General features: G+C 49.1%; 1 protein-coding gene across 2 annotated transcripts in view; it reads right to left on the reverse strand.

Moving 5' to 3' along the window:
• The window catches only part of CAMK2G (calcium/calmodulin dependent protein kinase II gamma), a 121,528-nt gene extending 108,349 nt beyond the window's left edge, over positions 1 to 13,179 (reverse strand). The window contains exons 1-2 of one of the 2 annotated variants that reach the window (XM_074155143.1): positions 12,985 to 13,179; positions 11,017 to 11,111 (exon numbers count right to left, since the gene is read on the reverse strand). In XM_074155143.1, coding sequence (XP_074011244.1) covers positions 11,017 to 11,111; positions 12,985 to 13,049 — 160 coding nt within the window. In that variant the 5' untranslated portion in view covers positions 13,050 to 13,179. The remainder of the gene's footprint in view (positions 1 to 11,016; positions 11,112 to 12,984) is intronic. The other variant, XM_074155144.1, reaches the window with a different exon arrangement.
• Between the last annotated feature and the right edge of the window lie 267 nt (positions 13,180 to 13,446).

The raw sequence follows: 13,446 nt of genomic DNA on the forward strand, positions 1-13,446 counted from the left end.
GGGAGAAGGCTGTGGATCATTGCCCTGCTCTGATCAGGCAACGCTGAAAATTTTAATCCAGGCAACTTTGTAACAAGCAGTAGATGCAACACAACATCTTAATCTGCAGAGCAGGCAGATTCTAAGACAGATGACAAACAAATCAAACAAAAATGGGCAGAACTGGAAGTCACTTCTCAATCCTACAGTCAAAAACTCAGGAACATTTAAAGTAACACAAGAGCTATGAATCACTACTTTAACTTGCACCAAAGAAGCACATCCGTCACAATCGAACTTTGTCTCTGCACTGGCACCAGTTATAAAATAAAGCTGTGCAACTTCAACTCTTCTAATCTCTCCAACACAATCTCAACAGAGGACATTCGATACCCAAAGCTTACATGAAGACGCCCTGAGGCAGGCAAAATTAAACTTAACAGTGCACCAACTCTTTGGGCAAACAAGAGAAAGAACTGCTGCTTGGCATCACCAGGCTGTACTCCCTATTAGCCTCCAAGAACAACCTTCCAGCAAGTCCCTGTGGGTTACGGGGGGCACTAAAAACAACTTACTTCCTCCACATCTATTTTTTCCTCCAGCCACCCTGGGTGACTTCTTGGCCTATCACCCATGAAACGTTATATGCTTTGACACAAGGGCCTAGGAAGGGGAAAAAAAAAAAACAAAACAAAGAAAAAACCCAAGATATACATGGACATTTTCAGAATGGCAGCTGCATCACTACAGTAAAAATGCTAAGTATATCTGGCAGGCACTGGAGACCAATACAAGAAGAGGTTTAACAAGCTGATTTCCCTGCAAAAGCTTCCAGGGCCCCCAAGCTATTTGAAATGTGCATCCAGTAAGTGCGTCCCGGAGAAAGCACTGGCCTGTCCCCTCTGAAGTCACATTTCAAGTCAGGTGTATGACCTCAGGTCTCTAGCAGCAAGCACAGCAGCAGGATCAACACATGCATCTCCAGAGCTGCAGGGAACCACGCACTGACTATATTCTGCTGCACAGACATAGAGACCCCTCACTGAGAAGCAAGACCACCAACTGCAGACCCCTCTGGAACATATGGCAGATTTGGAACAAAACAACAGGTTCAGGAAATAATCTCCTTCAAGAAAGAAGTCAGGGTAAAACTCACCTTCTTGAGCTACCTTATGCTCAGTCCCACCTGTAAAAGAAGAGGACTTGGAGGAAGGAAAAAAAAGTTGCACTTAAGTTTAAAGATTTCTAGCTCTTTTCCCTCCTTTTTTCCTCCTTCAGGCTGTGTCAGTCTGCTTCTCCTTTTCTCACTGCTCCCCTGGGACTGAGAAAACATCCTTCAAAGGAGAGTTGTCTTCAGCATCAAGAAATGACATCTCTCTCTCCACGGCTATCGCTTACCACAGCCTACACCAACTGACTTACCAGAGACGACACAGTAACAGCAGAAGATAAAGCAGATCCAAATCCTGAGTTACTGCACTAGACAAGCTGCAGCCTACACCAGCTAACTCAGGTGCCTAGAAGGGGAAAGGAAGTGAAGGAAGGAATCTTTTTCACAAGCTTTCAGGAACTGGCTTTGGAGCCTTAACATCCTTGTTCTCACTCAGTCTGTATTCACAGGGGCATCAAAAGCCCACTGGGATTTGGGCTAGTGGGCAAGACCTATACCATTAATTTGCATAGATATTAATGTCTCATTTTATAAATAAATGCTTTCAGTTGAAGAAGCCCTTCTAGAAAGAAGCTAGTTTTAATTACCACAATTCTCTCTTACCAAGTCTGCAGACCAACATTTTATGCTAGCATGTGTATTGCTGCTCGGAGGTTTGCTGGGCACGACCAGATAAGTCCTTCCCAAAGCATCCTGCAAAAAGCCACCATGATAACTTGCAGTAAGTACTGCAAACAACCAAGCGGTACCACCTTTCGAGCTACGGGGCACTGAAACCAGCAGGGGCAAAAGCAGTATGCAGGGTCCAGACCAGCGCTAGCCCTGATAGTGCTGACACGGTTTTGCATCAGGTATTTTCAACGACAACAGCCTCGCGTTACCGGTAACACTAGTGCAGGCTGGTTAGCTTCACGTCCGACAGTCTGAAACCCACAGGCAACACTGAAACTTGATTATTTGCACCAACTCTGATGTGGAAAAGCTCCAAGCACGAGGCAGAGAACTAGAGCTACTTGTGGGTATAGAGAACGGGGAAAAAAGGCCAAAAAAATAAAGAGACGCCATCTTTTCCCACTTGTTACGTTGCATCTGTCAAAGCAATGCAAATCCTGCCGAGTTACCCAGCGAAAGGAGGGTGCACTCACCTCCTCTTCAAAGAGGGAATCTCTCAGAGCAGTGTTGCCCAGCGTTTAGACTGGAGGAAGAATGCCAGTCCGCATTCCCCCCTGCCATCCCAGTGGCTGTAGGAAAGCGAGCCTGGTGTTTCTCACTGGGATGCTGTCCTTCGTTAATACATCATCACCCGCCCTCCTCCTCTTCCCCTCCTATGAGAAAGTTTAATCCTTTGGCTCACACGCATCTGGTAAATTTTTCAGTCCCTGTTTGCCACTGTCATCATGGCAACAGCCCCCGGAGATAACCCAGCAGCTCTGCCACAGCTCCCTGCCTTTTCTGCCATTTAGCCTTTGGCTCGTTAGGCCTACAAAGAGCTATGCCCACTCCCAGGCTCATCTTTGCAGGCACCTTCCTTCCTTAGAGATCCGTTTGCATGGGTTTTGTTTTTCTTTTAAATTAACCGTGTCTTCATTCCCACAATGCCTACGAGACAGCTCTCGGCTCAATTTTTGAGACTCTGACAAAATCACACTAACAACAGCACTGCAAAGAGAAACACTACCTTTGCTGCCCCGGAGAAAAAGGGTCTTGTGTTTAATAGGCAAATCACCCGTGCCTTCTAGCAAAGAGGTAAGATTAGCTACCACCCTTCTCAGAACCGGGACACTAACCTGGACCCGTCCCAGTGTCACTGCTGAGCAGGCTCCAGCCACGGGAAAGACAAGACAACCCAGGGCTGAGGGCGCTTGGATGACGGATAACTCAAGATGGGAACTTTGGATTGAAGCGACAGGACAGCGGGTCACCGCTTGGGAGACATACATAACTCATGCTCTCAGGAACATAACGCGAAAGTGCTGAGAGTACAGTATCACGTCTATACGCACACACGCATTCTCCGAAAGGTCATCACATTTACTCAGCCCACATCTCAGAGATGGGGAATTCTCCTTCTGACTCTGCCAGCAGCAGAGCGAGACGGATCCTGACACCAGGAGTAAAGCCACAGCTATCTCCTCCTTTCCTGACCCCGTCATAAAAAGGCAAGATACAACATTAACCAGCTCTCCTTACATCTCCGAATTATTCTCAGACTCATCGGTAACTACCAACTTGCACCAACTGCCATCTTTCCCAGTCCGCTCATCTAACACGTGGGAGCAACTGGAATTCTGCAATATTCTCTGGGAGGAAAGGAGATGGGTAAAGCAGCGTTACTAAATGGATATTTTCAATCAATGCATTACAGATCAATACAATTACTGGTTAAAGTAACTGATCCACAAGAGGCAAATGAATATTCAAAACAAATTCAAAATTAAAATAGAAAGAAAGGGAGCTGGAGAGCAACAGGTAGGAAAAGCCATGAGAAATCAAAATCTAGCAACTATAGACTCAGTTTCCCCAGAAAGCTTAATCCATGACCCACTGATCTTCAGCTACCCTCAGTGTTCAAAAAGCTGATTTCTAAGATACTACCAGCCCTTTTCTTCAGAAGTATTCTGCTATTGTTCTCGAAAAATCTTGTAGGCAGCAATACCAGACTGCTTGGGGAGCCATAACAGAAGTATATGGTGATACTTGAATAGACAGGTACAAAAAGGAACCCAAGGTCAGCCTAATTCATAGGACCCCACCTTTTGAAGCATTAAGCTTATTGTCATAAGGGCCAGCAGGAACTACAGTTGTTTAAGTTAGAGCTTGACGTTTCCTCCATACACTACGAAAAAATATCTAGTGAGCACCTCAAAACTTTAAGTATGCATTTGCCCATCGTAAACCAACGCAGCTCTGCTTTCCCCAGACCACTCTCAGCACTGACACCCCTTCTGTCACAGGCAAACACACGAGATGAGATATTTCATGTTTCTTTTTAGGACGTTCAAAGCTTCTTTCCTGCACTGGTGATCCTGGTGCCAGCCGATATTGCCCTCTTTCCCCAGCCCAGCCAACAGCAATGGCTCACTCTATAGTCAAACACTGGCAAATTAACATTTTTTTTTGGTAAAGTCTATTATCTTGGTGAAAATCAGGAGGTTTCAAGAACAGAGGAAAGAACAAGAAACACCTGAAACACCAAAACAGGTGATAGGCCAGAATTAATGAAAAGGGGGGTGATGGCCTGGGTGTTAGGGTTGCGAAGCAGAGAGATGGTGCTCACAGGTGGCACAGTGGAGAGAGATTTTTATATTAGCCTGCTTCCCTTTTAAAATTTGTCTTCACCTAATTTGCAGGGCCAAAAAACCTAAATTACTTCCAGGGCATGGCAGGGACAAAAAGATTGTCATGGTCCTCTATTAAAACGGTGGCGTTAACCCACCATTTGGGGGGTGAGGGAGGAGGGAAGCACTCTTCAGAAATTTCTTTATGATCCACAGATGAGTCCTCCTCTGGCAGCGATGGTTTTGGCACTGTCCAAAGGATTAAATCTGGAGGCAGTGAAATTTCCACGCTACACCCCAAAACCAACAAAAAAAACCCCCTAGCTTTTGCACTGGATCCTTCTTACAAGAAATTCAAGTAGCTCCCAAATATCTACAGTGTGCTCAACATCCTGCCCTTCGTTGGAGGGACACCTGGAAATATTTCAGTTGTGGCTCACTGGTCAGAGTAAATACTCTAAAGCCAAGGGCTTCGGGACACGTGCGGGAGTTAGTCTAATTACATCTCTGCCGTACACAAATCCAGTTTATATTGGGAAAATGAGAAACCCGACTCTCTCGCCAAGCCCCTTTCTCCAACCTCACGCAGTGGCAGTAGGAACTCCTGCCCAATCTGTGTGCCCACTGTCCCCCCCCCCACACACATTGTTAATGCTGGAAATTTAATACTCAATGTGACCACTGAGAAGACAGACACGAGCTGAAATCCTGTCTGCTCTGTTCCAGCTCCTTTATAAAATATACAGTGTAAACTGAGAGGCAACCTGGGGTAACCCCAACCATCACCGACATCCACCGCGGGAGGAAGCCAGCTTCTGGCCATAACGAGCCACAGCAAAAGCAAGGCTTCCATGGCTCGCCACCCTGCCAATCTCTGCCGGCTCTCACGCCAGGGCCAGCTCCTGCCCGCATCGGGCGGGGGGGGGGGGGGGGCGGGCAGGGAAAAAGCCAGGCTGAGCCCCGGCGGCCCCCCCCCCAAGCTCCCAGCCCCAGCCTCTCCTCCAAGGTCAGGGTCTCTCCTTTTACACACATCCCCTTCTCCAAACACCTCTTCCAGTGAAATTTCCCCTAGTGACAGACACTGCCCGAACCTCTCTTCCCCTCAGCGGGGCTGCAGGCGGAGGCGGGGAGGAGGAGGAAGGGGGGGAGGCAGGCTGCTGGCGGAGGCAGAGGGCTGCAGTTTCTGACATCAGCGGCGCAGCCCCCCCGCCACCCCCCGCCGCACGCATGTGTGCTGCGCTGCAAGGCGCGGGGTTCGGCCGCTGGCTCCCGCCCCGCACAACCCCTTCCTCCCCCGCAACCCCCTGCCCCCCTACGGCCACCCCACCGACCCCTTCCTTCCCCGCAACCCCCTGCCCCCCTACGGCCACCCCGCCGACCCCTTCCTTCCCCGCAGCCCCCTGCCCCCCTACGGCCACCCCGCCGACTCCTTCCTCTCCCGCGGCCCCATGCCCCGTACGGCCGGGGGGGTGCAGCGCTCTATACATCCCTCCACGTGTGCAAGGACCTCCCCCCAAAAAAATCCCCAGCCATCACCGCAGCTGATCACAGAATCGTTTCGGTTGGAAAAGACCTTTAAGACTATCGAGTCCAACCGTTAATCACGGCATCTCTCAGACTCCTCGCAGGCGGAGGGGAGGAAGAGGAGGAGGAGGAGAAGCTGGGGCGCAGCGAAGCATCTCACACCCAGCCTAAGGCCCAGCTCCTCTCCCACCCCAAATGCCCAGACCCGATTCAGCAGCTCAGCGAGCACAGCTGAGCAGACACGGCTTGATTTGCCATCCTCCGCACGAAAGGACGTTTGTCCCCAACCCTACAGACACGGGCACACGCAGAGGACACCTATTACAGGACACTTCTACGCGAGTTCAGATTTTGTGCTTCAGCCATCTGTGACCGGTGTGTGCCGGGCTTTCCTGGCTTTCCCGCTGAGCGGATTTGCCGGGCTGCAGTGCACCATCGCTGCCTGCCTCTCGTCTCCTTCAAGCGGGTGAGCTGTAGCCCACGAGGGACTTCAGACCTGGCAGCCACAAGAGCAGTCCAAGAGAGTCCCAACTCAAACGCTGGCTGAGAACGTTTGCAGAGCAGATCAAGACAGAGGTTAGGGAGTGATGCTGCAGCGTTCAAGCTCAACGTTTCAGTGTGCAGGGACACTACAGTTGACACCTCCAACAAAACATACTGGAAAGCCCAAATCAGCAACCACCACGGAACCAAAAGCTGAGACAAGAGATGTGTATGAAAAAAAAAAAAAAAAAAAAGAAAAAGCTGAGTTGGAAGTGTAAAGAGAGAGATTTTTTCCTATCGGGATTTGATACACAGAAGTAATTCCCTGCTCCTCCCACAATCCACATAATCTCCTACAGGAACAACAACAAAATAACTGGGTAAACTGCAAATTCTGATCTGGTTTACAAATTTGGAAAGATGGAGAGCAGGGAGAGAATCCACCTCTTTATTTCAAAGGCAAGAGCAAAGCCACGCTGAGGAGAAAGCAGCGAAGTGGTCTAACTTCCAAAACAGCTGCTTTTCATTTTTTTCATCATGTCGCTTGCAAGAGTTGAAAGATACAGATTTTCAGCAGCAAATGAACATGATTCTATGATCCTATGTAGATGTAATGCACAGAGATTTCTCCCTGCCACTTAAAACCAAAAAGGGCCCCAAATCCTTCACGTGTTGGTAGGATCAATATATAGTAATTGGTACAAACAACATCCTAAAAATGATCACAGGATAGAGCTCTGCCTGCCTCTTGCCAATGCAGCGCTATCTCTTCAAGTATACGCTGGCGAGTCAAATCCTGGATATTTCCCTACTGCTACGAAAGCTACCGCTTCTCTCTTCATCCTTTTGATCGCTGCGAGAGATTTTACTTTATTTGAACTTCACTGTTGCCCAGGAACCAAGCACTACCGGCTATGAATTTTCATGTTCAAAAAGTATTCTGGTGACACCCACAAGACAACTTCCAAAAAATTACAGTTATTACGTCCCTCTGCTCATAGCTCTGGTAAATGCCTGCGCGTTCGATCCCACAGGAATTTCAGATGACTGAAGCATTGTATTTCCCCCATGTGTAATAACCACTGCTCTTGTACGTCAGCTGAACGCTGACTAAGGTGAAGTCTGCTTCCCCTCCCTTTCCACAAGCATTTGGCCCCTGTTTAACATTAAAGTTCTTGGCATACTCTTCACTGGGCAGGCTTAAGCATCAACGCAATATGAATAATAGCAAATACTTCATTAAAGCCGAAATATGAATTTTAATCTAGACCAGCTCTTATTGACATGATTTATTAAAAGAGAGAGAGAACAGGCATCCAAAAATCGTAGACAATAGAGAAACAGACCCTCAACATCTGACTTTGTAGTTTACAAAGGGTGAAGCTTACTTGACTGAAGTTGTTACGACCGCCCTTCACCAATACCAGCACCACGTTCATTCTCCTTGCTTTCAGAGAGAAGCCCTATAACATCACCGTGCCTCTTCAGCTCTTTAATGCTTTAAGAAAACAGTTTGATAAACATGTCAAGTAATACAGAACCCTTTAAACGCATACAATTCACCCTGAAGTGTTCCTCTTCCTCCTTTTCAGCTACGTACAGCAAGCTGTTCAGCGCTTCCCAGTCAGCTATCTAGTATTTCTTCATCAAGAGCCTTGAAAAATAAAAGTAACAAGAGGTACCGTGGAAGGAGAGCAAGGCTTTGTTACCACTTCCCTGGACATAATCATGGGAAGCACTACAGCAGGCTTCTGTGAAGCAGCAACGGGCTACGCATACTTCTCAGCAGCAGCAAGACTACACCAGGTATCTCTACAGGCTCAAGTTCTGCTAGAGAAGGTAGAAAATGATAAATGTATCTATTCTCAAGGTGGAGAGGGGCCGGGTGTCTCCACATGAGGGAATATTCTGGTGCTGTGATCAAGCCGAGAAGAAAACCAACAAGGCAGGAGGGAGGTCAAGAGGGTGGGTGAACCTGCAGGAGAGCCCCGTGCCTATGTACTGCCAGGCAGAGACATGGCTTCCTGGGGAGACGTGCCAGCTTGGGGAAAAGAAGCATCAGGCAACGTATATCCAGGATACTGCAGAATTAACGCTGTAATTCTCCTCCTGTAGGAGACAGCTTTCTAAAATGCCTTTCCCTGAGACTTTCATTTTCAGGTTGCTGAATCGAATCTCACTAATCACTGATTTACAGCTGCAACATCTAAATAGCACGCATTTTTCCTTCGGTGCTTTAAAGACCTATTCCAAGGTGAATTCACTGAGTTCCTATCAAAATATTCAGTCCCTTTTTGTACTACCCACTTGAGCTATCAGCAAACACAGCTGGAGTAACTGAGGAACCTGTATATTCAGCTGAAGTCACTATCCACTTTTCACTGTAAATGCAGATTCCTTAGTCCTCAAATAAGACTTCAACGAAACCTGATCAGTCCCTTGTTTCTGATATTCTTCTGTACTAGCAGAAACATCCATTTCCTTTCTTGGCTCTCCCCACACTTGCCCTCTACCTAAGCAATACCTTTGTAAGTAAATCATTGCCAGCTGCCTCGAGTTACATAGCTGAGGACCAGGCTAGTATCCTCAATGTATTTTATTTATAGGAAGGTATGAAATCTAGTAAGTAAGTAGTAGATCAAAACACAGCCTGTATTCACCCATACTTACTTTTCCTACTTGCTGGTTCATAAAACTGTCAGCACCTTAATATGAAAAACAATTAGAATCTATATATTGCTCCCTCTGTAACTCATTAGGTGCCCAAACACTTAAAAACTGACTCAATCAGTTCTTCGGCTACTTTGGGACTTCTGCTAATACGTTTCCGAATTCTGTTTCGACTCTATTCCTCCTGCAGTTTTCCATGTTTTTCTTATCTCTAGAGTTAACTTCAATACCACCCCCTTTGTAAAAAAACAGTTTCTGATTTGCGATCAGTTTATCAAGCTGCCCTCTCCCTTCTCTAAGCAGGCTCGTGTCCACCAGCATCTGAGAAAATGGCTCTCCTGAGCTCTAGTCCTCACTACAGGATGGTTGGGGAACTCTGCGGAACGAACACGGCATTAATGGCTGTCAGCAAAGCAAAGCCACCCTTCAAACCTCTCCCATATTAAGTCGAACTAATTTTGAACTCAAGAGATTGGATATCCCACCTACATCAGCAGGCACTGTCACCTGACCATGGAGGGGACACCAATTCTCACAGGATCTGCAGCCACCTCTTAAACAATCTGGGGTTCCACTGGTTGATCCCCAACACGACCTCACTCAGGCCAGATACCAAAACATTACCACATGTGCTTACTTCCACAAGTCTGGGGAAAGAAATAAATAAGTAAATAAGTAAACAAACAAACAAACAAATCAACCTTCACAGCACAGCACTCTCCACTTCTGACACTACTTCTCCATGTAAACTACAGTAAACGGAAATTTTTTGCCATTCTTCAAGCCGTCTTCTGCTCTTACCATCACAGTTCGTATTCCAGCAAGAAGGAGAATACTTATTCTAGTTTTCTCTTTTATAGTTATTAGGCAAAATATTCTCCATTTCTAAATGATTTATTCAAGATCATTTGCCACCTCGTCCTCCTGCCTTGTTTCTTTTTTTCATTTCTCAGTCAACCCCCCTACTAAGCCATCTATTCAACTAGCAAGACACTTAAGGGCCTAATACATTAATTTTGTCAAATCTGAAAGGCCTCTAAGGACTTAGATCTTGTCTTGTTCACCTCTTCTAGAAACAGTTGCCTCTGGCATCTCAACTTGTTGCACTGCTTTCAGCATCTTTTACTGCAGTTGGGTTTCTCTCATCCTCCTCCTCATCCACCCCATCCGCAAAGCAACTTTAATCCCTGTAAGGGATTCCCTGCACACGAGCAGATCCACATTCCCTGCATACTACACGGTGCACTACCCTTCGTGCACACGGACATCCCCGGAAAACAGAAAACCAACAGCTTCAGAAGACTACAGTCTGGGTTTGGGTTTTGGAAGTCTCCAGAACTGACAAAAGCAAAAAATACTCGTTCTAATTTGTTGAGAAGTCAAATTTGCAAGATTTCTCCACCTAACCTACTTCTGCCTTTGAAGGCAAACTTTTTAGTTTCCAAACACACCACGTTTAACTGCAGCATGAAGGAGCAAGGCATCTAGCATCTATCCTTCAAAAAAAAAAATAAAAAAAATTCACATCTGTTCCGGTAAGACAGATATCTTAGGTAGAAAAGACGTTCAGCAAAATCAGTCTGCAACGCTTCTCTTTATTATGAGTGATCGGTACACACACACACAGATAAATCTTCTATAAACATACCTCTAGCTCAGCTTGCAGAAGAAAGATCTCAAAAAGAAAAAAGACAACATCACTTCACAGGGTATCCATTTCCAGATACAGGAATTTTTCTATCCTCCTGAGCTACCTCCTTTCAATTTCCTCTTTGCCACACAACACAATTACTTTGTAACACTGAAATGACGGAGACAAGTAACTTCAGATTCCTTTAACTCACTAGGGCTTCAACTCCAGGGAAGTCTTTTCTCTTAGTAAAAGGAAGGAGGGTAGATCGAGACACTAACCTCTGGCCGACAGTTTTTTGGTGTTGATGATTTTTGCAGCATATTCCTGGGATGAACTTTTCTTTACGCATCTACGGACCACGGAGAAGGCTCCCCTAGAAGAAAAATAAAGAGGGTAGGAGCTATGAAACTGCAAATGAGAACACAAGAGCAGCAATTTCTATCCCCAGAGCAGACTGGATTAAGGACAGGGCAGAAGACACACAGAGGAGGGAAACAACACACAACAATCTGATGAACAGTGTGTGCTGTCTGATCGGCAAATAAAAACTAGTCTATGTGGTCCTCAAGCCTCCTGAAGACCCCTCAAGCCCCCTGACAGACAGCGCAGTAAGAACAGCAACACTGTGCAGGGGGAGGGAGACCATATGGGCACAGAAGCAGGACATGAGGGGATTGATGAACGGGAAACAAGCAGCCCAGAACGACACTACAAACACTGGCCGGTAAGTCCGTCTCCCAAAGACAGTATCACCCCCAGCAGTTACATCAGACAACCAGGACTCATTTGTCCCGTGTCCAAGCACCAGCTCGGTCACGAAATCGCTGCAACACTTTGCAGAAGTTACTAGTTCTCTTACATCTGTCTACCCACCTGCAAAATGGGGATAAGCATGTACCTATTAATGAAGTGAGTAGGAAGCTACGAGGCTTTGTACATTTTCTCAAGCTGGAACTATTGATATTACTACAACTATTCCAAAGAGTCACTCGGAGAAGAGGTCTGAGAGAGAGGGAAGAAGGATATCTGTGAGGAAAAAAGAGATAATACAACAGAGACCAAGGTGAAAAGATAGGGACTCAAAATCTACACAACCACACAGATGAGCGCTCGAAAGCAGTCCCTTCTTTTAAAAAACAAAAAACAACAAAACGGGGTGGGAAAAGAATAACAACTGGCTTTACAGGAAAGATCTGAAAAGGGGAAAAGGACAAATAAAGAAAGAACCGGCAGAAAATTCCAAGTCCTTCAGACCAGGCACACAAACCTGTGTCTATGGACAAACATACATATTTAAAGTATAAGAAAAGGGAACAGAAGCTGCACAAGGGCCCCACAAGACAGTTAGCCCTACAGAGAGCCTAAAATAGCTTGAATCCTCCCGATACTGCAGAGTCCTGCCTTCTTCTCCCCTTCCTCAACCTCTACATACAAACCAATAAGCAGCAAGGTGAGCAGCGGCACTGGGGCCCGAGCTTGGTGACACACAGCTGCAGCAGCGTGGGGAGGGACACGGGGACACTGGGCTGGAGAGAAGAGATGCAGCAGAGCCCAGCAGTTGGTGCAGGAAGGGAGGGAGGGGGTGAGCAGCAGCACCCAGGAAAGCACTGGCCCCATAATCCTGCCCTGGCCCTTGCTACGCTGCTTGCGGGGGGCAAAAAGGTCCGTCCCCCCCCTGCAGAGCCCTTGTCCGAGGGTGCAGAGCAGGTCTGCCAATGCGGAGACAAGTGCGGAGAGAGGGAGGGAAGGCGGGAGGGAGGGAGCAACGCGGTGCAGCGGCACCTGGTCCTTTCACAGGGACGAGGAAGTGGGGACCGAAGCATCGCGGAGCGGCAGTGACACCGCCGCGTCCCAGCCCACAAACAGTTGAAGGGAACGCCAACGTGTAGCAGGGGGGACGGTTCGGGGAGGAGAAGGCGGCAGCCCGGTCCTGAGGAGGGCAAGGGGGGGAAGAGAGGAAGTCCCGGGGTGCAACAGGAGCGCGCAGCCCCGGGCAGGCTGCGGGGGACACCCCATCCAGCGGCGGGGACGAGCCAGGGGGGGCCACAAACACCTTTCCCTCCCAGCGGCGATGCCGCCGGGGCGGACGCGGGGTTGGAGAGCGGGATTACAGCCCGGCGGCTAATCCTCCTCCGGCTCCCGGGAGAGCCGGGGCGCCGGCACGGGGGGCTCCCGGCAGCTCCGGCGGGTCCCGGGGCCGGGTTGGGCGGCGGGGCGCGGCGCGGGGCGCGCAGCGGGCTCCGTACTTGCCAAGCTCCTCGTAGAGCTGGTACTCGTCGGTGAAGCGGGTGCACGTTGCCGTGGTGGCCATGTTCGGGGCTGCGGGGAGGCTCAGCGCCGCTGGGGCATAGGGGCAGGGCGGCCGGGACGGGCCGGGCGGGCGCGCTGCTCGGCGGCCTCCCTCCTTGGCTCGGCGGGGCGGCGCGGGCTGCCCCCGCTCCCGGCTCGGCGCTCCCCGCTCCGCCGTGCACAGTCACCGCTCGCCGGGGAGGGGAAGGAGGCTGAGCCTGGCCAGCACCGCGAGAACTGGCTCGGAGACACCCCGCGCCGGCCCCCTCCCTCCGCCCCTCCGCCGGCCCCGGCCCGCCGCGGGGTGTGGCCGCCGGGGGCGCTCCCGGGGCGCCCGCAGCGCCGCCCGCCCGCACGGGGGGCTGCAGCCGGGGCGCGGCCGCCTCCCCCCGCCCGTCGCCGCCGCCGGCGGAGCGGGC

Source organism: Numenius arquata, chromosome 10 (assembly GCF_964106895.1).
Source record: "Numenius arquata chromosome 10, bNumArq3.hap1.1, whole genome shotgun sequence".
In the NCBI taxonomy this organism is placed as follows: Eukaryota; Metazoa; Chordata; class Aves; order Charadriiformes; family Scolopacidae; genus Numenius; species Numenius arquata.